We start from the raw sequence: 27,860 nt of genomic DNA on the forward strand, positions 1-27,860 counted from the left end.
CCTTAAAAGAAGATGTAATTTGGAAAAGCAGTCAAAACTAAGACTACTACTGAAATGAAGCCAGAAAAAGCACAAAAGAAAAACAAGTAGTTTCATCAGCTGATCAGTTGCCAGCACTGTCTTTTATTTGCCTTTTCCTCCACAATTCTCGCATGGCATGCGCCGCTGTACAGGTCTGAAACGCGTGATGACTGCCATTACAGTAACAATTGTCTCTCTTCAAAAATATGAAGTTATGTTAGTGCACGGGAGAAGAGAGAAGCAAGTTTGAAGAGCGGCCGGAGTCACGTGTGTGGGTGAAGTGTTGCCAGTTCCTGGCCTTGCATGAAGCATTGGACGGAGCCCTGTCCCCAAAACTGGGATACACCTTTATTGCGAGGTCGCATGGTGGCAAAAAATGCAAATGCCCTACTGGGGTGCGTAAATAATATAATCTGCAAACCAAGAAGAACTTCCAGGGAGCTACAGGCAGGGTTCATCTATCCAAAAGCAGATGTTTACATTTGAGTGAGTCGTCTGAACTCCCTCCACAGTTGGCAGAGGAAAGCAGGCACCTTTGGGGTCTGGTGCACTCCATTCTAGGAGAGATGTGCAATCTGGCATTATAAACCAGAAAATATGTTTCCTTACCTAACACAAGGCAGATTATTAACAGGTTTGGTGACTTCTCAACATAGAAATCAGTGGCAATGTCTACTGCCATTGTAACATTGGATTGATTCCATCGGCTGACTTAAGTAAGAGGTGATGAAAACAAGGGAGGCAGCAAGGGCAGAAAACACAACTGCAATGGGAAACATCCAATGTCTCGGTGTAGACCACGTAGGTGTTACGTCTGAGTGCCAATGGTTAGATGTTATTAATGACTTTTCATGGAGTAACTGGTCAGGGAAGCCAAGAAAGGAGAAGGAACTCTTGATTTGGTTGAGGGCAGAGAACAGGATCTAACTAATCAGTCTTTGAACCAGTGACCATTATGTACTTAAGAGTCACCGCTCTGATCAGAGCAACAAAAGCCAAAGAAATCCCCTGTTGTTCTTCATTTTGGAAAGGGGAACTCTGTAACAGCGAGAAGGCTTCTTGAAAAAAGCTGAAAGGGCTGGCTAAAAGAATAAACAGGTTTTATGCAGCATGGAGACTACGGAAAGACTTCACATTGGAAGCTCTGACCAAATGCCTATCACCTGTTGAAAAGGTGCATAGGAGGATCAAGCACAGGTAAAAATTCGACTAAAAAATCAAACACTGCTACAAGGCAGGTCATGGGAGGCTATCAGAAACAAGAAGGCATCCTTCAGAAAGTTTGATTTGTGTTTTAATGAGGAAAACAGAAAAGATTATAAAGAAGCAAAATGTAAAAATGGTTGTGTAAAAAACAGAGTTTGACACACAACTAGCCAAAAGACTTACAAAGCATAACAAGTCAATTTTTCAGTTTCGTCAGGAGCAGGAAGCCTGAAAGACGTTTTCTAGAACAAATCAGCTATTGAGATATAAAAGGAATATGTAGAAAAGACAGTATTGGAGCAGAAAACCCAAATGAGTTTTTTTGCATCTGCGTTTATTGTGGAGGAGGCTGGGGAAGTTCCCAGACAGGAACTCACAAGCTCGTCTGAGGATCTGTCTCGTGCTGAAGCCTCCGTAAGGGTTAGAAGAAATTGAGAAAGCAAATAATAACAAACTAACCATTGCCAGATGGTCCTCACCGCACCCACAGAAGTGTGTAAGCCTTCCTTTAAAACTGCTTCCACAAGCAGCCTTAGGAGAGGGCTGATGCCACCAGCTTTTAAAATCCATTCCCGGGGAGACTCGGCACTCGGGTTGTGACCAAGTAAGCAGGGCAAAGTTTTACAAAGCCATGCTACCTTCAGCGCTCTTTTTTTTAACAAGTCTTTCCAACAGCCATTTGAAGATGCCCAGAACACGAGGAGAGGGAAAGGAGAGAGCAAGCCTGGGAGTGGACCCTTTGACCAAAACCGTCTCGGTCCTAGGAAACCCCAAGCCCTCTTCAACTGTGAATGTACTGATGATCTCCAAGTATGGAAAATCTTCTCATCAAACAATGGCACGGCAGGCATCATGTACTGATTTGCAGCTCCACTTCCCCTTCTTTCAGCTTGCTCTGAGCTTACAGCAAGCACGAACTGCAGGTTTCTCGCTGGATGGGCTCCGGGAAGGCAGGATTTAGCATTCAGAGCAGAAAAATGTGTTCTGTGCAGCCCGGATCCTGAGTCGGCAGGAGCCAGGGACCAGGCAAGGGTGTTGGCAGGCTTCTGGATTGTATCTCCTGCCTTTCAGGGCAGCAGTCCTTTGTGAATGCCCAGTTGAACAAACTGGCCTAAAAAGGCATTACAAGTGAGTATTCCTGTTATTCTGGCTGAAATCCTGCTACCTGTAGCATTCCCTTCCATGCATTTCCCTCGAGTACTTCAGGGTAACTAAGGGCACTTCAGGAAGGTGCACAGGGCTTGTCAGAGCCAGGGATGGGCGGTGGCTCGGAGCCGGTAGGCCGGCCAGCCGGTCCGGAGCGCAAGGGAAAGGAGAGATTAAACGCTGAGTGTGAAGTTGGGCATGGCCAGCCCCTTTCTGGATGGAAGTTAGCAGAGGGACGTGGGAAGGTGTCAGGGGCAGGGAACGGTGACAATCCCCACTCCGGCTGCTGTACTGAGCCCTGTAACGCTGCTGTCAACAATCGTGTTGCAGCCTGGCCGGCTGTGCAGGCAGCAGCGGGGACCTGGAGCAGGATCTGGGCTCTGGCTGCTGATACCCAGCGCTGGCCGAGCAGGTGATCCTGGCAAGAGTGTAGCTTCTGCTGCGGTCTTGCTGCCAGTGCAAACGCATTGCCGGAGCAGAAATGCAGAACCTCCAGCCCTTGGGCCAGTTGGCACCTCTGGCTTCAGTTTAGTTGGTTTTTTTTTTATGCATAAGATGTACTCTGCCAAAAATATCTGAAAGGGCTGTCCGGTCTTTGTCTTGGATCAGGCTTGGTGGCAAACCTGCCCCGATCGGTTCTGGCAGATAGTGGGGTGCAAGAGGAGCAAACCCGTAAAGCAAAACAGTCGGTGCAGAGGACCCACACGACATAACGTTTCGCAGTTGCTGCAGTGCATGTGCGTGTAGTACCTGGAGTCATCCTCCAGCTTGATTTCATCCAAATGCCATCAAACGAGCCCGCCGCAAGGCTGCTGCACGCCGCCAGCACGTCACAGCACGGTACCTACCGCTGGGAGATTGACTTTGAGAGCGCGCTGCGGATCCCAACCACAGCACAAATGCGGAGGCAGCCCAGGAGTTACTTCAGGCAGCTTTAGCTCCATAAACGCTGAACTGTCAGAACAATATCACGTTATTAACAACATTAAAGTCACCCATTCTGCCTTTCTTTGCAAGGCAAGAATCAAACTGAAGGTTACATCTGCATCCCCTGCACACAGGCTGCTCCTCCAGCACCAGCCCTGCTCTTTCGCCCCAGGCCGAATCCAGCCTTGACAAAGGGGTCGGCAGACGCAGTGGGCACCGTTCGATGCCCCCGTAACCTGCAGTTCACCGCAGGCTTCCCAGCTGACCGACGGCCCCCCGCCCAGCCCTCCTCCTCCTCCTCCTCCTCCTGCTCCCCCCCAGGGGCCGGGGCCCCGCGCCGGCGGCGGCACCGCCGCCGCGCTCCAGCAGGGGGCGCGCCCCAGCAGCCCGCGGCGGGGCCGGGCGGGTGGTGCCGCCGCTTCCCTCCGGCGGCGGCCGAACGGGCGGGTTTCGAACTGCCCCCAGAGCTATGCGAGGCGGCTTTGGTGCCAGGGACGGTGCTTTCAGCCTTGCTGTGATCCTCCTCTTTCCCTTAAATAGTCTTAGCCATGATTCCGAGGGATGCGTTTGGTATGGCGCACACCCTGCACAAAGTGGCACCCGTTCATCCAGGAGTGGATGCTGGTTCATGTTGTGTTGTATGTCACACAGGTACACACCTGTATATCCCGAGGGATGTTAGCAGAACTCCGCTAGTTCCGTCGCAGAGGTAATCAACAGACGAAAAGCAGTAACGCCCGGTGCCCTGTTACGGGCAGCGTGGTTCACTTCCTCATGCACCAGCTGCCAGGTGTCTTGCACAATGATACACGAAAACAAGGAAACACGGCCTTGCTCCGTTTCCAAACGAGAAGGAGGAGGAGAAGCAGATCTCCCGGACTTCCCCACCCTCTCCCACGAGCATGTTGGAGCAGGGGAGTTTCCACCCACCATAGATCAGCAGTGCCCTGGCACAGGCTGTAGCAGGACATGGCTCTTGCAGAGCACGGGTGAAGGTAGAAGACATGCTCTGAGTCACCGTTTGCCTTCTAGCTTCAGTTATTGGCAAGCTCGGTAGGCCGGGATTGGAAATGAAGCATAGATTTCTTATTTCCTATCAAGAGCACTGAGCTGACGTCTTACCGATCACACGTTCCTCCATTTCAGGAGTTCAGACAGATCCGGATCATCTCTAGCAATACTGCAAGCACAGTCAGAGAATGAAACCTGGCACATTCTCATGTTACTTGCCAAATATTTGCAGCTGAATTCTGGATGTATTTCTCTCCGTGGTTATGAAGAAGCCGTGGAGCATGTGGAGCACATGTGCTTCCTGACCTTTTGTACCAGAGGGATTTTGCAGTTGATTAGTGTAATATCTTTCATTGTGAGATTTGTAAAATAGCTTAATTTGCCAGTACTCAGAAGCCCCCATCCTTGTCTGTGGTTTAAGAAAAAAGCGAGTAGATCTTTGCCACTACTGGCAACGTCTTTATCCGAAATCCCTGGATGACTCCGGGGTGGGCAAACCATTGGGCTCCCCATCGGGAGCACTCGCACTGCTGCCACTGAAGTCAGTGCCAGTGCTGCCACTGACTTAGTATGGCTGCTTCAAAACATACAAAATAATCTAAACCAAAATTCAACTGTTTAGCTTTCCTTCTAGCGAAAGAGGCAGTAATAAAAGATGCAGCCTGAAAAGATGGCCTTGTACAAACACACGCTACAGCAAGTGCACAAAGGAATCAAGGAGACAACAATCATCGCTAAATATTACACACATATTGTTTTGTTGGCTGCACCGGAACAGGAGGTTTTCCTCTTAGAGGCATAATATCAATTAGTTCATTTTGTTTGAGGTTTTGATCTACCTTGAGAAGGATAATTAAACACTTCACAACTGTTTAATAGTGAAAACAAAAATAATAGCATGGATTTTACATGAGTAGCCTGGGAATAGAAAACACTGCGCTTTTCTGCCAACAGAGTAGAAAATTTACTATTATGAGTCAAGAAAACCTAGTCGTTTCAATAATACCCAATTCATGTATTGCTCTTAACTTAATAAATCTTCTTTCATGAAGATAAAATGCCTTCTAAAGTGCACTTTTGAGGGTAATGATTATACCAGTTTTTTTAGTAGGCAGAAAGACAAGGTGCAGCCCACTCCGGAAGAATTTCAACTCCGAGGAGCTGAAGTGCATTACGAGGAGAGGAGAGCGGGCCAGAGAGCCAGCGGCCAGCCAGCAGAATGACAAGTGAGCCCAAAGTTCAAATAAAGCTATCTATCCCCTTCTCCACCTGCATTTTTTCATTCTTTCTGATAAGCTGTGGTTGCTACCTCTAGGGTTGCTTGCCATGGATCAGATTGCAGACTGGCAGATAGCGTGGTGCTTCGGAGGAAACGGGAATTATCAGCGCATTTCTCAAGCAGACGTGAAGGGGCTGTACAAACACATCTGAAGAAACATTCCCTGAAGAATTTTAATCTCCTGGACTTAACTCGGTTTGTTTTAAAGAGATTAAAAAGTACACCATTTATTTTTATTAAATTTTGAAATCCCCTGAACCAGGGAATTTTTGTTGTGTACCAATATCCTAAATAAATTTGGTTTACTGCTTTTGCAAAACATACATACATCTCATGACAGTCTCAAAGATTCAGATAAGTATCGTAAGTAATAGCAAAATTAGGCATGTCATCCTCAAAAGAGTTCTTTCCTTTACTATTGGCAACTTAATAAAACAAGTATATGTCACTTAATTAGATAAACGTTTTAATTCAACAGGTTTTTTAAAAAGTCATGTCTGTGGTTAGAAAAAACACATGGTCATTTGAAACAGGCAGGCTTATTTTGTTTGGAAAAATCATTTCAGAAATACCTCCCCCCCTTTTTGCCAAGAGCAGAACAAACATCTTTCTTTCATCTTAGCTTGTAGGTGGTGAAATTTCAGCTTGCTATGTTTACCACCGTAAGGATTTTCCATTTTCTGTGAAGCCGCTATCAGAATGTGTAATAAAATATGTATTTGGAGTAGGAGAGGCAAGTGGAGGACAGGTGCCGAATATAAATTTCCCTACGTAGCGTGTCACCATGACTATAATAATTAAGAACTCTTCGAGGTCTCATCCGGTGGTCCTAATTAATACAGATGATGAAATAGCATGCCGTGAATTGCAGTACGTGATGGCTGGCAGCGTCCCTTTGGGCCTCTTGCACAGCCCGCCCCAGTACCCTGCATTAACGGAGACGCGCAGGCGGTCCCTGGCCGTGGCACGGGCAAGAGCAGGCGAGGAAGGGAGGCAGAGGGGCCAGCTCAGGAGCGGGCAGACCCACGGTAGCGGGGCTGATAGGTGCTTCTTCGACGATTTATTTGTGTGGAAGAGACATTACAGTAACCACGGGAAGGCGAGGAACTCGGCCGGATGCCCAAGCAGTCCGTCTTTTGGCATGGGCCGACACGTCGCTCGGACAGTAATTTTGAGGCTGGAATAAATTTTAAAAGGAAATGCTTAATCCTCAGTATCATTGCCCAGTAACATCGACCCATCCCAAAGGTCTTCCGTCACCCCAAGTGACAAGCTAGGGTAACGGGAGGAAGCCGCAGGCTGGCTCCAGCCTCGCTGGGGTAGCGAGGTGCCCGCACGACGGGCCGGGCAGGGAATGGGGCAGCCCCTGCCCGAGCGAAGGGGTGGCGAGCTTCCCGCGTCCAGGGGAAGCTGCTGAAGGGCGGGGAGCGGCAACAGCGGAGCCGAGGGACGGCTCTGTCCTTCCCGGCCCGGCGGCCGTGAGGGGAGGCGGCCGTGAGGGGAGGGGACCGCTGCCACGGCGCTGCCGCCCGCCCCGGGCCCCGCCGCTCCTCACGCCCTTCCCTGAGGCGGCGGCCCCGCCCGCGCCCCCGCGCCGCCTCAGCGGGGCTTCCCCCCGCCATGGCGCGGGCGCCCCCTCCCCCGCACGTCTCGCGTGGTTCGTCGAGAACTCGCCTCGCCCCTTTCTTTCTTCCTTTTTTTTTTTTTTTTTTTTTAACCGTTTTTCCCTCTTCCGGGCCGGGCGGCGGTGACTGCTGGGCCGGCAGCCCAGTGAGCGCGGCGAGGCGGGGCGAGGCCTCCCGCCGCCTCCCTCCCGCCCTCCCGCCGCCGCCTCAGCCCCAGCCCGCGCCTCGCCGTGCTGCCCGCACACACCCACCCGGCCCGGCTCCGCGTCCCGCCGCCTCCGCTGCCAGCATGGTCATCAAGGTCTACATCGCCTCCTCCTCCGGCTCCACGGCGGTGAGCGGCGCTCCGGGAAAGTTGTACCGGGCGGGAGGGCGGGGGGCCGGGGCGGGTGCGGGCTCCCCTCGGGTCCCCTCGCCCGGCGGGCGGCGTGAGGAGAGGCTGGGGCAGCCGGGCTTCGCCGCCCTCTGCGGACCGAGAGAAGCGTCCGGCGCTTGCAGGGAGATCCGAGTGCTGCAGAGAAGAAAATGTCACTTCCTTCGCGGTTTCGCGGCTTGGTCGAGTTGTGCGTGCCGCTCCCGCAGCCGCGGCCGGGCCGGCTTTAGGTCCGAGTGGGGGGCACGCTTTCGCACCTCTCCTCCTGCGCTGGGAAGGCAAAGCCAACGATGTTTGGGGGTTTTTCTGCTGTTGTTCTTGAAGTTCATTTCTAAATGGTGTCACCCGTCATGTCAGTATTCGCTTGGGATGGGTTTGTTCCTCTTACATGGAATGATTAACGGTGGCAGGCGTGTGTGGCTACTGCCCGAGCAGCTGTGGTTTCTTGCCGTGTGGGAATACGGGGCTTCGCTTCTCATGGCCCCAGTGCGCTGTAAGGCAGAGCTCGGTCAGAAGACTATTTTTTCAAAAGGAAAATAAACGAACAAAAATACTGGGGGTTTGTGCTGAGGTTCAGATGTAGCTCAGAGCGGTAGTGTCCTCAAGATGGTCTGATTTCTGTTTGATCTGTGTGAAAGATGCGCAGAGCCTAAAATCCAGGGGATTTTGTCAGACTTAGTGTGAATGTGCTGGAGACTTAGAAAACGCCAGCTATTGCGGTTAATGATCAGTGACTTCTACTGCAAGTAGATAAAGAGACTGAGCTGTGGTTCTGTGATGACCTTTCTTGTCGCTGTTAGGCTGTGTACTTCAGGTGCAGGGTCCCAGACTTTCAGAGGACAGTGATGTACAGAAGATAAAAACCAAACCCTCACTGAATTCTTCTTCTCCGGTTCACTGATCTACAGCCTTCAGCAGATAAAATACCACGTTGGTAAGCTTTGCCGTTGATGGCTGTGATGCTGTAACCCCTCGCTTAGCTCTAATGAGAGAGGCTGAGCCCTGTAGTGACGGAGTGCAGATGGCACAGGAGCTTGGACCTTGGGTGTCCCTGCCGTCGCTCTCTTCCCGTGTCATTTTTGTTGATCTTGATATCGATGCTGACATGGACGTGCTGATGCTGATTGTGAAAAGCAGATGATTATCTGATGCCGATCTGGAGAGTGTCTTGAAATCCTGAGTAGTTCGTTCATAAGGGGGGTCCAAAGGGATTTCTGCTGGGTTTATACAAAATGATCATCTGGAAGGAAAGAAGCGGTCATTAGCAAATTGAAAAAGTAATTCTTTCTTTCTAATACAGCTGTTAATAGGTTTCAAGTTGACTGATTCAGTTGCTATAGATTTTTATCAGTGGCCTCTTAATGGCAGTTATTGATTTCTGTCTGTGTGGTGATACTAAGCTCCAGGGGTGCAACCCCTGATCTCAATCCTGACTATATTTTCCTGTTTTTAAATTAGGTTTTTAATTATTAGCTTGGTGGTTTCTGCAATGCTGTCTCGTGCTTGTGTGGATCGTACACATTACAAGGCTCAATTCTGACTTACCGCTGCCTTTTAGGTTCCTTTGTGCATCCTTGACTGTGGAATTTGAATATAGCGTTGGTGTAGTCTGTTTTTCTGGAATTTGAGCATAACACGCACATAATTGCCAGTTTTATGACGTGTGTGTGTATATATATATATGCCTGTGTCTAAAGCTAGTGCAGCTCAAGTAATCGTGTGGTAATGAGCAGGACTAGCACGTTCTCCGTTTACTGAGTACACCAAGGGTGTTTCTATTGGCAGGGATCAGCGAGTACCTCACTGGGTGGCTGTTTTCTTTCTAGTATAAGAATTTTAATCTATGTTTCAACCTAAAGTAAGATGGAGGGGCACCTATCTGGGGGGAAATGTGCTCGATGGGAATGAGTCGTTTTTGTGGGTCTTAAGCCGTTGGTGAGACAGTCTTTGCTTGGAGGACCAGAGAAGCCTTTCTGGGTGCTGAATTTGAAATAACCCACTCCGGGAATGGAAAATCCACATCAGAGGAGGTTGCTACAGAGAGATGGAACAGAGTCAAAGCTGTTTCCAGCAGAGTAATTGAACCGGCTAACATCAGCCCTGTAAGGGCTCTCACTCCGGCTAAGTTGGCTTTGTACTGTCAGTGACGCCTGGCACTGTGTTATTTCAGTTTTTAAAAGGCTAATTTGCTTGAGTAGAAATAAAACAGGAATAAACATAAAATATCCTCCTTCCTAGAAAATGACTGCCGCGATTTTGTAAGTTGGTGAAGCTTTTGTGAGGATCCAGAAAGCATCGTCTCCCACTGAAGGGAAAAGGGGTTGAGATTGCTTCACACCTCACAGCCTGGGGCTGTAAGTCTTGGAGGGTGCCCAAATTTTGTGGTCTTTTATTGGCAAAGACACACTTTGTTATGCAGTGTAATTTGCCACATCATAGTGTATAAAATGTTTCCCCAAGGCACTGTTCTCCATAAAGTTTATATTCAGTAGTATGTATCTGTGAGGAATAAATATCGTATGAAGCTCATGTCTAAGCAAAGGCATTTTACAAGTATGTTTCAAGGGATTTCTGGTGAAGTTCACTTAATTCCCGTGTATGTGTGTCATTCAGAGTCCGGGCATGGGCGTTACAGTGGAAAGTGTGGCTGCCGAGCTTCCCTTTGATGGGTTTTGCAGCATGAGGAGTTAGTGCTCAGTGTTATCTTTGGTGTGTTTCATTGGTTGCAAAGTCATTTGTACTCAGTCGTGGGGTTTGCTTTATGCTCTGTATGGTAAAGGTAAAGGTGACTTTGGTTTGGGGTGGTTCATTGCCGTGGTTCTCATAAGCAGAGATAACTGAATATACTGGAAGTTTATAATTAAGGACTCTGCCAAAATATGATGATTGCAGTCTTGGTCTGGCCTCCTATTTTAATTTCACCCCAGAAATCATAATGTAATAGTTACAGCACCAGTTTCCTGCTGTATTTGGAAGTTTTGTACGGAAAGATGCCCTTTCTCTTTAATCTTTCTCTGTGTGAATGTTGTACTGGTGAGTCGTGGGCTGGGGCAAGGACGCACGGGCGATTGTAATTATGAAGATGAGCTGTAGACACCAAACAAGGGAATATGTATGTGCAGCTTCTGTCCAGGAGCCTTTCTGCGTGACGTACAGTTGAAGTGAACAGTGTTACTTGGTATGAGACGGGGTTGGAGGCTGCGAACGTAAAATGACAGGCGCAAAAGCCCCATTCAGAACCACCCAAGCGTTGACTCGAGCAGGAACTGTGCAGGCTGTGAGAGTGATTTAACTGTAGACTTCTATTCAAATCCTTCAAGAGACGAAAGGAAGAGAGGCCAAAGAGTAATTAGACTTTTGCTCCTGGAAGAAAAAGGATACAAGGATGGTAGAAGCTGAAGTGTACAAGTCCAGTCTGTGATTTTCTCCATCAGTGTTTAGGTATTTTGTTGTTTTTTGGGCAAGAGATTGCCCCAGCTTTCCTACGGCACTAGAAGCACTTGTGTGCGTCTTCCTGAAGGCAGTTGGATTACCAGTTTTATTGATCTCATGTGGAAAGGAACCAGCTGCTTAAATTCTTCTCAGTCTTACCAGTGTGCATTTGTTGCCAACAACTGCACCGGTCTTGACGACGGACTTTGTCCGAGAAAATTGTGTTCATTCATCCGACTTCGCCTTGGAAGCTCCAGGAATATGGATGAAACCTGGAGGCTGTGGCTATGGAAGTGAAGTGCCAGCACTAGAGACGGGGGGGCTGAGCTCTCCCGCATGCTGCTGCCAGTGCCATGGGCTGTGGAAACTGCTTCATCGAATTCCTGGTGTCCAGACCGCTCCTCGGAGCCAGGCACTTCATGTCTGTGGTCTACAGCCCATGCTTCCATTTCTCCAGGCTCTTCCCCCTCGCTTGTTTTGATGGCTGCGTGGGTGGTTTTCCTTCCTTGCCTCCTACAGCGACTGCAGACAAGGCAAAAATAAGAGATGATCTCCAGAATTGGTTTCAGAGTCCCATGTTACATGCCAGACTCGCTGCTGTTTAGGGGTGGTTTTAGAGAGGAAAGGAAATTTTAGTTTATTTTTTCATACACAAAGTTAGGGATGGGGGCGGGTTTCATGTTTTTCTTGTATTGTTTTCTTGCTCGGGAAAGGATCTAAGTCTTCTCCTCCCCACCCACCAGGAAATGAAGAAGAAAGTGGCCCGTGGTCTGGAGAGCGAACATTTGCTCACTATCACTCTTTTCTTTTCCGCCACATAACCCACAGGAGCACTTTCTGGTGCTGCTGGGGATAAATAGCCAGTGGCAAGTGCTTTTTAGAGCATTACGGGTTGCTACTGAGGGAGGACAGCTTTGGAGAAGAGCGACTGGAAACCAGCAGTGTTGTGCGCAGCCACTGACTCAACAACTCAGGGCTTTGGGAGGGCTGGTGAAGCCGCTTCATCCTTCTGAAGCAGTCCCAGTGAAGTAATACATGGAGAGATGAAGGCTGTGCGAAAAAAAATTTGTATTTTGCATTTAAATCCCTCTAGGGCCTTTTTCCTCTGCTTATCGCAATAAATGCAGATCTTGCCATCCTAAGATAGAACAAGTAAAGTCTGCGTGCTGTTTCTGTGGTGCTTGGCTGCTTTGAGGCTTCTGAGCGGCTGGCTGCGCGAACACGCCGGCGGTGCAGGGCCGTAGCAGGAGGTGGCTCTGTGCTGCGCCTTGCTGAGGGCAAATGCAGCTACAGCAGGGTGGTTCTTTGCATCCAGCTTTTTTATCAGTGTGGCTAGTAAGCGTGCTTTGTTCTGCAGTTGCGCTCAAGGTTGCAAATGCGTTGTCAAAGCCCGGATGCATGTGGTCACGTTTGTCTTCCCGGAAGCCCCGAGCAGCGGTAGCAGACGTTCTGGAGCTGCTGATGAACTTCCTTCGGTCCGAATGGCGCCGCATATAACTGCAGTTAATATGAGAAGAAAATAATGATGCGAATCTTCTATAAATAGTCTTGTAGTACCATGCAAGTTTAGATAAAACCACCTATTATGGGGAAAATAAGCTGCATCTGTAGTTTTAAAAACAACCTCGCAAATGTATATATATTTTTGTGATACTTGGCTCCCGCAGTTTATATACTGTGGGTGAGAACTGACTTGTTAGTAGGCTTGGTATTGATTTTTAAACCCATCTCTTGTGTAAACATACTACGCATGAAGTACTTTTTTGGATACCCAGCATTAACCAAAACTTAATCTCGCTCAATCAGATGGTATGAATTGTTCTGAATCGGAGCTCTCAGGGTGGAAGACAAAATATGTAACGGGAATCTAGCGAGGCAGTTAGCTAGGATGCGTTCCATCTGCCTCATGGGTTGTTTTTTTTAAAGCCATTGTTCCAAACTCTAGATAAGTCAAATATTTTTCTTAAAGTATTACATTCAAATTTTTAATAGAGCCAGAGATTAAATTGACTGCAGTTGTTGCAATAGTTTTAATACATCAAAATAAAAAACAGTCTACTGTGCTTAAATAAAAACAGTTTTCCGACAGCATCAGAAAGATGGGAAATAATACTCCCCAGTTAAGGCTGGGAAGGGCTTTTTGCTGAGAATATCTGAATATTGTATACGCAGGTATGACAGTGTTTATTTTGAGATAGACATAATCCTCATGCACCATCTCATGCACTGCTTGGGAAGAAGAGGCTGACTTTGGGAGAAGCGGAATGCTGTCAGCTTGCGCCGGCTTTGCTTGAACCCTGAACCACAGCACTTCTCGAGATACGATCCGTACAGTGTCATGTCAGTGCTAAGCACTTGTGCTTTTTTAATGAATTTTTGTAAAGTTGAGCAAGGAACTTTTCTTGTCCTGAGGCATTAAAGTTACACTCAGAAAATTCCTGTAGAAGTCAGTGAATTGGCACGTGTGTAACGAGCAGAGGATGCCAAAAACAAGAGTCTCTGCAAGGTTATTCTTATTCCTCCCGGAAGAGGAGGAATTGGGGAGAGAGGAGACAAATGGAAGTAAACAAACATTGATAGATTTTGTCTGTTCAAGCTCAAAACAGAACTAAAATATTCCCCTATATGATAAAAAGAAGAGCTAAGGATGCGTCATTGTTGTAGCCAGAGATAGATGAGCTCTGCCTCACGTAGCTGTTCTTCGTGCTCCCCAGCCCTTGAGCTGCTGCCCTGGAACCACTGACCTTAGCTCCTGGCACTGATCAGTGATCTGGAAACCTGAACCAAATCCACAACTTCTGTCAACATTATGCTTTTCAGGAATGTTTCTACTCAAACATGAAAATACAGAGGTAACGACATTTGTTTAACTCCAGCCATATTCAGGGGAGACCTTCAGTTTATAATTAAAGTGCTTTTGTTTGTCAGATATTTAATCAAGCCTGTGAGAGTTTTATTTGTAACGCTTATCTACTGTTGTTTGTCCCAGAAAAAAGCCTCCGTCCAGGAGCACGTCCTTTGCGGGACAGCACCTCCAGCTGACTGTTAAGGCCTCTTTTCTGAAATTCGGAAGATAGTAAAGTGAGACCGAGGTTGAAGTCACCAGAAGAAAATGTGAAGGGCGAATATCAAACTGCAGACTGACTAAAGTTAATGCTGTCTGAGTACAGCTGATGTAGTCTTCGCATCCTGACTTACAACTTCTTCCTGTTGGATTTAGTTTCCCCTGTGAGAAGTGAATGTGGTGATTTGATTTCTTTAATTAGCTATCTGAAGTTTAGTTTTATTGGGGCTTTTTTTCCATGTGTCAATACTGCCTTGCTTTAAATTCTAAAGGCGCTTGAGCGTAAAATTTTAACTATTGCCTGTTGAGGGACTTACTGTTTGAACTGCTGTGGTGTCCGAGTGAGGAAAGGAGCCAAAGGCAGCAGTGGTTTAAAAAAGGATCTCAGGGAAATCTGGAAGCTACAAGCTATCTTCGTGTGCTGGACAAATTGATGTTGTTCTTTGTTAGACTCTTTCCCAGTGGACACGTGGACAGAGACGGGGCGGGGGGAAGAATCAAAACGCTGTCGGAGAAGAAAGCCATGCCTCACAGCTGAGTTACCTGCAGCAGCCACTGAACATACGAATAAGGGTAATCCCCTAATACTGAACCCCTGGACTTCCAGAATGTTTTGGACAAGCTTTGGCCAGGTTAAAAATCTTTTTTTCATAAAGAAACGAAGCTGCTGTGGGATAAGAGGAAAGGACTATTTTTTTGTCTTTTTGGCTTGTATAATTGATTACATATCAGTTATATAAAACGGATAACAATGAAGACTTTGGAATGTATAGGCAGCGTTTGCAATATGCAGAAGTTACGAGGAGAACCTACAGAGATCTGAGCTGTACACTGAGCAATCTGGAGAAAGCGGGAGGTGACGAGGCTGTTGGTGAAGTGAGGTTGCCCAGTGCGAGAGCAGCCTGCTGTACTTGTCTCGGGTGGGAAAGCGGGAAGAAACAATCGTCCTGTGCAAGAGAGAGATTTAAACTAACCACTACTGTTTAGCGAAGAGGTCTTGGAGCTGTAGTGGGTAATACTACAAAAATATCATATTAGTGGTCATAAAAAGCAAACAAAATGTCAGGAATTTTTAGGATGGGAGGGGGCAAAGGAAAAGAAAAACAATACTACTGTATAAATCTGAGGTGAGTCTTTACTCACTACCTTTACTAGACTGGAATTGTTGTCTTTAAATGATACAAAAAAGTGAGAAACGATACTAAGTAGGGTGAGGTGATCACTGTAGGAGGAACAACCAAACACCAAATAAGGTCGAATTCTGCAGCTGAGAAGGAAAGAGCTGAAGAAGTACGAAAAGCGATAAAATCGTGTCAGGCATGGGAGAACAAATAGGAGGTGATTATTCATAACTTTTCCTAGTGCAACAACTGGAGGAGAGCAAGTGAGACTAGCAGGTGCAGGTTCAGAATAAATGAAGTACTTTGTTGGACAGCATGTAGTTTAATGGAGAGATTCACTGCTAGAGAACATTGTGTATGGCAAAAATTGCATGGGCTCGGGAAGCAGTGAGACAAATTAAGAGGGAAAGTCTATTAAGGACTATTAAACATAATTACTACACCTCTGACTCAAAACTGCGGACTATTGCAGTCTGGGAAAGTATAATATGGTGTAGCCCTCTGCGCTCAATCTGTTGGCATGCTCTTCCCTGGGATCTGTGGCCAGTGGAGACAGGATATTGGGATAGAGAAGTGTGGGATGCAACCTGATAAAGCTGCTGTTGGATGAAGTTGGCTCTGCTCCCAAAATTATTTTAACAGTTTGCATTTAAAAATTTAAGAACATGTTGTCCAGGAAAAATTTTTGATGGAAGAGAATGTAAGTGTGTGTTTGGGACATGTTGGTTTGTTTTTAATTTGGTGGTTATTACAAACGCCTGCAATTGTAAAAGTATTAGAAGGCCCTGGATATTTAGGTGTAACTAGAAATTTCCTCTGAAATGTAAATGGATTCTGTATCTGTTTTATATTCAGACATACTAATGCGACTGAAATCTTACCTCTCTCTGCTTTGCAAACTCTGAGATGCTGTGAGAGACTGTAGATACGAGAGGAACTTTTAACTATATTTGTCCCCTGTATCTTAGAAACCAGAGGGGGAAAAAAAAAAGCCGAAGTTAATAATAATTCTTCTCTTGGTTTCCTTCTGAACAACTGCAGTTCAGCTCAGGAGCTGAGGACAAGGCTGTAAGAAATGTTGTATGAAGCTATTTGTTACGCAATAGCTGCTGGCAGGCTCAAAACTTTCTGTTGAGAGATAAACACTGAAATCTCAAGGTTTGGACATTGAGTAAGAATTTGCATAGGGAAGACTTGCCATTAGATCTTCTATTTTATATATAATGAAATGCACCGTGGGATCCAGATCAGGATTGGGGTGTTATTAAGTGGGGGAGCCAGCATGAAGCAAGCTCTGCCAGGTGAATTGCAGCCTCTCTGGCCAGCGTTTGAGTGGATGTTGTGCTCTGGTGTGGCTGGGGAAAGGTTTCCATTAATCAAAGCTGAAATGTCACTCTGTTTTCCTGGGCTCTTGGGCAGACAGGGAGATGTGAATGAGAGCTTGCAGGAGCGAACACGGCTGTTCTTCAGGCGTCTCATCGCCAGTCACAATCTCAGCATTTCTTATGTACGAAACGTCAGCATTGGTGATACGGACAGCAGGTGCTTCCAAAACCAACATGATTTTGCAGCGTGAACAGCAGATGCTGACATACATCATGTTTAGACCCAGGCAAGAAGATAGGTATATCAGAAGTCCCTCCTGCCTTAGGCATAGGTCAAAATAAACTCGCAAAGCCCAATGTGAACAGAAAACAGGCAGCCTCTGGGGAAAATAATAATAGTTTTCACATAAAACTACATTTTTATGACAGTAGTAGTTTCTAGGCAGGTTTAAACAGCACATCTGTATTCACCTCATGGGATCAACCTTTGGCTGTGCTAATGTCGCTGGGAGTTTTGCCATGGACTACAGCAGGACAAGATTTTACTTCTTAGGAAATACTTAACGCTGCTTATCCAGGATCATTCCTGTGCACATGTTGCAAATGTACTTGGCCAGAGCAGCAGCTGCAGAGCAACTGGCAGAATGGGAGAGCAGCAGAATAGCTCAGTGAATGAATTAAAACTATGTCCCAAAATTTTCTCAGTGGACATGGATAGAAATGAAGTTTGAGTGAAGCTGATTTATAGATAAAAGATGTAGGATTTTTTTTCCCCATGGCAGGAAATACAATATATGTGAGCAGAAATAAAAAGATAAAAAGGGGCAGGTTTGCAAACTTACTTGTTGGTGACCTGATAATCCTGATTAAGAACTGGAAATTCCTTTCCACCCTGTAATGCAGATAAGCAAGTCTCATGGTTCTGGTGGCTAAGTCCATGAAACCTTTGTACTTGAACAATCTTTTTCTAAATTTCTGTTTCCTTTCATCACATTGAAATGGACCAGGAGGTAGCTGTGAGAGCCTGTTTCACCCGCAGAAGCCTGTGGTTTGAGTTGTACATGCTGTGAAAAGATCAAAGTAGGTCCGTAAAGCTATATCAGGGAATGTTCCTTCCAGGAATTTACACCTGTATAAACTGAGGAGCAGCCGGACAGACAGCTATGTCTTCCACATAATGATTTGGGACCAAAATTAGCAGCTTGGAAGGCGTTAGGATAGCCATCACCTCACGCTGCCAGCCGTCGAGCATTAGGCTGAGACTGAAGAACATCAGGGGAATGAAGCTATTTTGGCTGCTCGCCCAGGCCTGGAGAACTCCATCCTACAGCAAGTAAACCGCTGGGGGACTTAATCTTTTAAAAAATAAAATGCAGTGTGTATTTGTCTTACTTTCTGATCGTGGTATGCAGATGCTAGCTTGCACGGAGGCAGAAGGAAGCTTTTGGTTTAATTAAAAAAAAAAAAAAAGGCAGATACCATGGTGACAAGAGTGATCTGAAAAACTTGGAAAAGACAGTGGAGGGTTGCAAAGTGGCCTCCAGGTCGTGGCTCTGTCAGTGGCCATGCTCTGTCGTGTCGAGGCGTGGGCAGCATCTGGATTAGTGCCCTTGGTCCGGGGTGGAAAGTGGCACTTCTCTTTGGGCTGCAGTGATGCAGTGGGTGAGAATAGCTTGTTGACGTGAAGGACCTTACTGTGTTGGAAAATGCTCCATTTTTTAAAATTCCTGTAAAGAGTGACTTCAGGACATCTCCTGAGAAGTCCTCTTGAGAGCAAACCCCCAGGCGTTGACCTTCCTGCCTACAGCAAGCAGAAGTTTCCAACTCCTATATTGCTTCAGCTACCAAAAGTATTAGAAACTGCGATGTGGCCAATTCTTGTGAGCTTTCTCTCCCCCTCTTAAAGACACAGTTTCTGAAGTTACAGTAGTTTGTCCAAGTCTGCACTAAAATAAAGAGGCAATCTGGGCTCCCCAGGATGATATGCACTTGAAATGTTACCCAGGCAAATTAACCGGTCAGAAAGCTGGTGCCGATACAGACTGTTGTGTGCGAAATCTTTCATCTCCGGGATGCTTTGGTGTGGCTGTACTGAACTGCTGTTCTATCTCAGTATAGCCTGACTCTTTTTGGAAAGAGGAGGAAAACTTGTATTTAATCCATAGTTTTTCTTTTAATCCCCTCTTCCTTTGTGTTGTGATATTTACGTATTTTAGTTCAGGAAAAAAATGCTTTCTTCTTTTGAAAAATTAATTTGCTTTAGTTTTAGAATAGCTGTCATTAAAAAGACTCTTTTGCTAAATAATGTCTGTGTTATACGAGTTCTTTGACAAATAGAAAGTAATACAGAACAGAAGCACCTGGATTTAGCATAGTATCCCTGAGGTCATATTATATTTCTTCTTAAAGTAGTTTTTTATTTAAATGCCTGGCAGTATAAAGGCAGTGAAACAACAATTAATGCTGTAAACTTTTAGTCTTGTCAGTTAATTTAGTCTCTCTGTGTGCTAAACCATACAGGAAATAAACCACCTTTTTATTGCAAACCACAGGAGCCTCGTGCAATACTTGTCTGTTCTTTTAACTCCTTTCCTAAGCAGAGTACATCTCTCGTCAGACAAAGAAAACAAAAAATGTTTTTCCCCTCTACTGTCTTTGCCATGCAGTGCTCCTCATCACCAGCATAAATACACAGAGTCTGAAAAATAATTACATTAGCAGCTGTTTCAATAAACCCCCCAAACTGTAGCCTTCTGCTGTCTGTAGTGTGTGTTGATCCAAGGCTATCTTCTCAGGCTGCTTCCCCAGAAAATATTAGCCAGGTGCTGTGCAGACCGTGGAGACACGAGTTTCAGGGTGGAACGAGGTGGGACCTGTGCTGTTTTAACTGACGTAACATGACAGCCGCCAGTTTTTGTAGGGTGTAGTTGCTGCCAACGTTGCATGGCCTACTACGACCTGACCTGGAGCCCTCTATGAAAATGAAGATAAAGGAGGAATAATTCTTCTCGCTTTCAGAGAGAGACTGGCTGAAAAAACCAGTCTCGGAACCTGACAACAGTGGTGAGGTCCAGACTTTCAGGACTAAAGACCCTTTTAAAGCTTCTAGAGCAACTACTCAGGTTTTCAGTGGCACCCTTAGTGGCTTTTCCCCCTGCTTTTCTCAGCCACATTGAGAACATTTGAATATCTAGGACTATGTCATGTTCCAGAGAATTTTCTGCGTCTCATATGATACTGAGCCTGATTATCTTGTTGGAGATAAATGCTGTGTGTTAAATTGTGTTACAGTCAGCGCGTAAAGCCTGTTTGTAAGACTGGCTGTGGTGTATTTGATAGTGTTTGTAGAAACAGCCAGAAATGATCCCTAACCCAAATAACAAAGTAAATAAGCAGTGATTTGAAAAAATAATTATTCTTGCCGACTAACAGCTTAGGAAAGGAAGCTCTGAGAGGTGAAGGGTGCACTTAGAATTATTAAAGGAGTCTGTGACAGAGCTGGCTTAGACTTAAGAACTTTTTCCTTCTACATAGCAAAAGCTCCCATTTTCCGAGACTGTTTTGTGCCTCAGATAAGAGAGTACAGCGAGATGCTGAGGCTGTAGAGACAGTGGCAGTACACTGAACAGTCGTGCTGGGAGAATAGGCTGTTGCTGGAGGCTGCCCTCTGCTCAGGTCCTCTCCAAGGTTGCCCATTGAGCATCCCAGGGCTGAAGGAGGCGGTGAGCAGAAACAACTTCGCCTTCAGTCATGGCTGGCACTGCCTGGAAAAGGGTACATGAAGTGGTGACAGAGAGCCCGTGTGCTGGCTGATGGGCGGGGAGCGGGTGGCTGTAAGGCTGCTCCCAGGTCCCGTGGCGGCGGGATGGCATCTCCTCCCTGCGCGGATGGACCAAATGCAGGACTTGGTACTGGCACTAACCCTCACGGCTTTGTTGGTGTACAAGTGGGAACGTTACACAAGGTTTCTTGAAGCTTGCAGTTCTCTACTGTTCTGCCTGAGTTGTGCCAGACAACTAACTCTGTGAACATCAGTGATGATTAATGAGGGAAAATTCAGAAGCTGTGACAACAGGGTTGTTGATAAATTTCTGCTTTCCTGCAACCATAAACCTTGCTCCGATAAGTGGAGTGGCTGGAGATGCTCTGGCCGATACACCACAAGTCCATTCCAGACCCTGGGGCAGTTTTTGTTAAGCAGGCGCTGGGGTTTGCGCTTCCTTCTCCCGGGTAGTCTTGGAAGCCTGGTGACCGCTGCAGGATAATGCAATGTGCGTTTGGTTCCTTTGTCTGCTTTTCCTGTCGCTCTCATGTTCATGATGTTCAGGAGTTATGTTAGTTTTGTACTGGTTTTTGGGAGGAGTGCATCTGTTTGTTTTTATTTAACCCTGTGCAGAGTTTGGATGCTGTGACTAGGTGCACGTTAGATGTCCAGGGAAATACAGCCTGCCAAGCTTCAAGTCTGCTGCAGAGAACAACTGTGCGTAATAAATGAGGAGTTCATATTCTGCTGCTGCTTATGCTTTGTTAACGGATAACTGAGATAATGGAGCCTGTATTCCTGCAGTAGGAAGCTGTCTCTCTGTTGGTTTTGGACCAGACGAGCAGTTTTCAGGCTTATGAAAGTCAAATGCCACAAAATTGACTTAGAAAATTGCCAAAGGTCAATTGTTTTGTGTTGTAATGGTGGTATTTTCCTTTTGATTATGACAGTTCTGGGTGCTGCAGTGGTTTGTGGATGGTGTCAGTGCACGTGGTTAAAGCTATGGCTTCGCAATACATCAACGTTTCTTTACATTCTCATCTAAAGCAAGATAAGGGGAGGCTTAGATCTGGAAGCTTGCTTTTGCACGATACATTTATTTTGGCTAACTTCAGTCATCTAGTCACAAAAGAAACTAGAAAAAATCCTGATATGTGAATATTTGCACTTGCAAATCCTTTCTGTTGCCGAATGAAGCAAAGGCCTGAGACAGGAATGGCCTGAGGCCGTGGTTTGATAATATGCTTTCAGTCGGTATTGCTGCTGGAAGAGGCAGTCCTGCATCCCCTGGCTCGTTTCCTTCCCTGCCCCATGCCTTTCCTTGTGATGGCAGAAGTACCCGCCTGTCAGCAGGGAGAGCTGGGTGGAGGCCCTCCAGAACCATACTGCTGTGCAACTGGAAGAGTTTCTCCGACTCAGACCTCCACGTAGCCACGCCACGGCATAGGCTGGTGCAAGAAGGGGCGAGTACATGCTCAGAGACAAGCCTTTGAAGTTCAAGGAGACAGTCTTCTTCTGTAACCCTCATCTACGCAGGCTGAATGTATACGGTCCCAGCAACGAGCCGTGCTTCCCCGACGGTCCCCCCTGGATAACCATCCCCAGACCTGGCGCTGGAGGAGGTGAGATCTGGGAGCAGCCTGGGCAGAGCCCCTGCGCAAGGACAGGCAGGCTTTTGATGCCTCAGGGGTCTGGGAGTCTGAGTTTCAAGCTGCTGCCAGCCAGTACCCAGAGACACCAGGCTGCTTCAAGTGCAAAGTTCATTTCTAATCAGAGCTGCTGGTGGGGCTGTTTGCAGAAATCACGTGAAGGGAGGGGAGGATCGTGCTGCTCTCACTCCTCCCGGGGCCACAGGGGCCTGAAGCCCAGCCTGAGCAGAGTTAAGCAGCAGTCAGGCATCCCCCTGTTTTAAATCAAGTGCAGATCCTTCCTTTTGAGAGAGGACAAGTGTCAGTCTGACACCTCCCCAGATCTGAAACACCTCGCCCAGCGTTCAGCAGTTGGAAGCTTCCTTTGCATTCACTGTTTTTCTGTGTTCAGGATGTTAGGTTGTCTACAAAAAGCACGCACTTACGGAGGTTTGGTGCCTCTTCTAGTAACAGCTCTGGTGCTGCCAGCACCTTCTTGCGACTTATTGGGTTTTAACTCCTCCCTTGCCCAACTGCTGGGGATCTTGTGTTTCATGTGCATGGGAATACAGAGTGTAAAAAGGCTTGCTGCCATCCCGTGAGCAAAAGTCTCTATTTTTTGGCTGATGAGGGAAAGAGATTTTAAATGTTAAAATCTTGCATTTAAATCCCTGAAAATGGAAGTTTTGGCTGTGTGGGGGTTGTTTTTGAAATCCAGACAAATAATCCTGTTGGGCATTGCTGTTGCTTTTCACATAACTTTAAAACAAAAACAAAAACAAAAAAAGGGAAAACCCCAAACAAAGAGCTAATCTCTTGATGTACAGAAGGGATCAGTGTTTGGAGAGGTGGACTATACAGAGATCCCTATTTTTTCCCCTTGGATTTAGAAACAGATCGCTTTTGAGTCGTGTAATGTATAGTGGTTCTTTTTCCCACAACAATTAATAATGTGATTTTCAGTGTAAGTCAGTGTGGTGAGCACAGTGCTTATAAGCAAAAAGCAAAGATGAGCACGTATGGAGTGAGTACCTTTGGTTATTTGAACCAGATCACAACTTTGGTTATTTGAACCAGATCACAATAGTAAATTAACTTTGTATCGGAGTTCTCAGTTTTAACCGTGTAGCTCCTTCCTCCAGGATGAACTCTGGATGTGTTTCCAGCTGAGGAACCACAGGTAACTAGGGAAAACCTTTCCTTAAGAAACGCCAAACACATGAGAGAAAGGCATGTTTACTGTAGGACAATGAGTTAATCCCTATTTGTGATAAAACCTTGAAATAATGTTTTGTATTACTTCTATGCTTCTAAACTTTTAATGGGCAATGGCTGCTATGGAGAAAAGCGTTGGCATCCTGACTTCTGCATAACTCTGATTTGGCAATAGTGACTCTTTTTAAACACTTTACAGAATTAATAAAGGCATCTAAAGCAGACAGTAGAGGGATGTTTAATTTTTTTTTTTTGGTGAGGAAACAGCTATCCAGACTAAAGGCATGTTGCATCTGATCTGCACAGCCATCCAGAACACTCTTGTGAGTTCTGTGCATACGGCTAGTAGGCTTGTGGCTGAGCTGGACTCTGGAGCAAAACAAGTAGGGTGCTGCCAATACGGTACATGAGCCTTGGCGGGCCAGGAAATGCTAAATGAGTGACTGAAAAAAAATTTTGGGGAGCAGCCAGTAAGGAGGAGAGTTAAAGGAGAATGTACAATGTCACCCTCCTTTTCCTTGCAGCCAAAGGAGAGGAAGATTTGCTTCTGAATTTGGTGGCTTCAGTAGGAAAAGAGGTGGGTTTTCAGCTGACAGAGAACCATTTTCATGCACTGGAACAAAATCTGAAGTTTATTAAATGGTACTTTTACACATTGTCTTCAGGTGTTGCTGATGATAAGATGTTCTGCATTAGAAACCTGGTAGCACCACAATAGTCCTTGACAAGCAGGTATAAAAGGATGAATGGATTCACCCCCCTACTCCCCCAGTGCTTGGATATTATTTGTTAAGAGCAGAATTTGACTTAAGCTGTTATAATACATTGATTCTTAAGGTGCCTTCATAGAAAGTAAACTTAAAACACATTAAAAAGTAATCAAGCCGTCATTAGGCAGTGCTGCTACTGCTGTTTGCCAGAAGCTGAGAAGATATAAATAAGGAAGTGTTGTTTGTCCTCATACTTGACTAATGGGTAAAGGAACCTGCTTTTGGCCAGTGCTGGAGGAAAGTAGCTAAACAGACATTCGATGCGATGCAGCAAGCAATTTCTAACCTATTTACGGCCTTTTAGCATCTTTTTAGAATTGGACTGTAGTAGTGCTTTGGTGGAATTGGCTGTATTGCATGTCTGACACAAAACTAGTGACATTCAGAAATCCTGTTGCAACCTTAAATTTGAATCCTGTGTACATTTAAATGACAGAATCAATGCCATTTGAGTCCAAATATTTTTGACTGTTGATATCATACAACACTAACAAAGGTGAACTTCTTACAGATTTGCTTCTGTCAGCTGCTCATGTGATTACACCCACAACATGTTTAAGGGGTTGCTTAACGTACTTCAGCCTCGAGTTTTGCTGCAGATGTCTACTTTTGTAGGTACCTAGTGACAAATACCCCAAATCACCACGTAGTGCCACTGTAAAGAGGCTTTGGAATCCTATTTCCGAGCGGCTGCTTTCCACAGCCATTGCACATGTGTTGCATTGTATTTACACCTCCGCCTGAAGTGGTGTGACACTGAGTACTCACCTGGATCTCCCCTGGGTGGGAAGCAGCGCTGTCCTGTGTGCATCCAGTGGTGATGGAAACCAGGCAGTAGTGGTATTCACCATTACCTTTCCTAAATGTGTGATCATACGTTACGTGGCACAAAAGTCCTTGCCTTGAGCACATGCAGTGTGTGCTGTCCCACCGTTCAGGGGTATACACACGTGCACAGTGCATGTACACACATACACAGTGCAAAGGCACCATCCAGACGGGTGCTGAGCACTGACCAAGACGAGGAAGGTGCAGGCAGCTTAACAGCCTTTCAGAAAGAATGAACCCACGTGGGTTACTTCAACTCTTGATGCTTTTTCACAGCATAAGCGAATGCATGAGATCCTGCATTTAGTGTTCTCCTGTGCTTCTGAACAGAATTAGGCTGAGATTAGTTTTCTAAATTAGTATCTTCCAAATGATGATTATATTACTTTATTCTTTCCTATGGAGCAACAGAGAAAAGGCTTCTTATTTTTTCTTAAGTAATTCCTTGAACTTCAATAGCAAGTCAGTGACATAGCGATCAGGAACCTGCTCAGCAGGCTGCTCTACTGGGCTGTACCAAACAGAGGAGCCAGGCCTGTGTTACTGACTGAACTTTCCAAAGCCGGCTGCGGGGACTAAAAGCCGAACTCCCACTGGGGATTTTATTCTCTTTGCAGTCTGTGACAAAGAGTAAATAAAAGTGAGTGGGAGCTGGGTCCATAAGGGCCTTGAGCTCCATTAAGAATCCTTATCCCCAGGACTTTAGTACATGGAGGTGACATTAACTTTTCATGTTTGGTTCTTCTGGTAGGAAAAAAACTTACTGAATGCACTAGGATCTTTTGACTTGGGTTTTGCTGGTGTGGGATTTAAGAAATTTTTAGGCCTTGGCTTATTGAATGAGTGCACTTACAATGGCATTATAATCCATAAGAGAAGCTTTTATTTTTGTTCTCATGAATCAGCTTTTCCATTTATGTAACTTTCTACAGTTTCTGGAGCAAGTTGTGGTCTTGTTTTGGGAAGTACAGACTTTGTCCTTTGTTCTAGCTATATTCTTGGCTTGTGCTGCAAAATTTGATCTGTGGTGTGGTACCTTATGCCTGGGTAATGCCCCATTGCGGGCAGGGCACGTGCTTCCAGATGTGATGCAACCTGCAGGTTAGGTTGCAAAAAGCTTTTGCTAGCCTGGCTTTTTCCCCCAACCCTGCTCTGAGCGGTGGTTTTGCGTCCTTTCACCCCAGAACTTCTTCCTTTTAAAAAGTGTCTTCCAGAACCACACATGAGGAATGGGAATGGGGTTGCTGCTCTCGCTGCGAGCTGCAGCCCATTCCCTCCTGCCCCGGGTCGCAGGCTGGCACGTGGTTCTAGTGCAGCCCCGAGTCGGTGTGTGCCTGGCGGTGAGAACCATGTCCACATAAACGACTTCTGAGCTATTGGAGGCAAACCACATCAAGAGGGGGCTGCTGTAGCAGCTCTGCAGGATACATGATGGTATGCCATGGGCTTTCCCAAAGGGCCCTGGAGGGAGAGAGTAAGTACATATGGAGCCCATCTGGACACTGCCTGATATCTGGGGGGGGGGGGGGAAAAGGCAGCACAAATACAGTGTGAGCTTTTCCAGCCTCCTGTGTTTGATTTAGGTCGCGTAAGTTCATGGTGGTTTTGCTGTGTTTGTCCTCAATCTCATTCCTTACAGGCCAGAAACCAAGCATTGGGAGAGAGAATGATGACATTACTACGTGTTGTGCTTGGCTTAAAATAGCCAGAACAAAGAAGTGGTTTGAGTTCTGTAATGGTAATTGCCCAGACCTAAAAATAGGTAGATGTTCTACCAGGCGGAGACAAGTAAGAGTGAGACACGAATCGCTGGGAGATGACACCTCAGAGACAGCCTGTAAAGCTCTGACCAAGCAGGTCGTTGCTGTAGGTGCCTTCAAGTTTCCCACCCTTTGACCACCATTTACAGCGGATGGTGGCCACCAGCACCACCGGAACTGGCACCTCTGAATTTTAAGCTAATATGGGGGAAAAAGAATCTGGTTTGTTCATAGGAATAAAAACAACAAAAACACTTCATACAAAAAACTGGCTCCTTGACTATTACAGTAAAAACAGAGAAAGCTCTGATGGAGGCCAGGACCAAGCCTGCTCGGAGGTGTTTTGTCTCTGAAGGGAGTCCTGCTGTAGTGTCCTGGGGGTGGAGAACAAGCTTAGGGGGCCGTCAGGAATCCGTGACATTTAAATGCATAGCCGAGCTGCTGTGCTGTTTAACTCTTACAAATTATGTTGTATGGGGAGACAAAATTATAAGCGTTTTGCAGCTAGTTTGCAAGTATTAGCTTCTGCATTAGCAACTCGCATGAGGAAGGCATTATCATTTTAGAAATTAGATGAGAAATGTAAAAAAACCCAAACCCACAAAACACCCAACTTCTTTTTTTTTAATTCTGTAAAGTGGCTGTGAATAGCCATAGTGTTAGCCAGCCACAGCAGCAGAGGTGGTCAAGTCCTAAAGTCACGGAGCGCAGCTCAGCCTGCAAGACGCCTTGCAGCAAGTTGATTTGTCTTGGCAGCAGCACAGCATTCCTTGTGCTGCCCAGCTCCCTCCAAAGAAAACCACTTTCTGGGTATTTTCACCTCAGCTGCAGTGAGTGAAAGGACAGCGCTGCTGGCTGCCACCGGCATTCGCTGAAGATTGCTTCTGCTGCACTTTTCCCATTCGCTGTTTAAATTTGAGCTTATCAATCATCATTTGAAGAACTGACGGTTACAAGTCTGGCTACAAACAGTAGCATCATCTGGGGATTTGAACTTTTTCACCTTTCTGCACAAAGCAGATATCCTCTGTGATTTAAAGAATTGCCCACCTAAAGATGAAACAGCTTCTTTAAAATCATCAGTGGCTTAAAACGCAACTGCTTTAAAGATGTAGCTGCTTTTCCTTATCTAGAACCCAGAAGGCTGGAATTGGAAATGGTAAAAAAAACCTTTTAAAGCTGGTTTTGCCTTTAAACTGAATTGAGAAGTGTGCAAGATCTAGATCCGCCATAAGGTGTTGCTTCTCTGTTGTCCTGGTGCTGGCTCTCGGCTGTGAGGTTGGGAGAGGCAGCTCAGGCCACGTGTTCAGCAGGAGCTGGATGCTATAAGCAATGATATAACCATGGCTGGGAACCTTATAGGAAA

At 46.2% G+C, this 27,860-nt stretch overlaps 1 protein-coding gene across 1 annotated transcript in view; it reads left to right on the top strand.

The window, feature by feature from the left end:
* The first annotated feature begins 7,445 nt into the window (after positions 1–7,445).
* The window catches only part of SH3BGRL (SH3 domain binding glutamate rich protein like), a 35,510-nt gene continuing 15,095 nt past the window's right edge, over positions 7,446–27,860 (top strand). Inside the window, exon 1 of the mRNA XM_059824318.1 lies at positions 7,446–7,549. Within this exon, the coding sequence (XP_059680301.1) occupies positions 7,505–7,549 (45 nt within the window). The 5' untranslated portion in view covers positions 7,446–7,504. The remainder of the gene's footprint in view (positions 7,550–27,860) is intronic.

The sequence above is a fragment of the Gavia stellata genome, chromosome 14, assembly GCF_030936135.1.
Source record: "Gavia stellata isolate bGavSte3 chromosome 14, bGavSte3.hap2, whole genome shotgun sequence".
Taxonomy (NCBI): domain Eukaryota; kingdom Metazoa; phylum Chordata; class Aves; order Gaviiformes; family Gaviidae; genus Gavia; species Gavia stellata.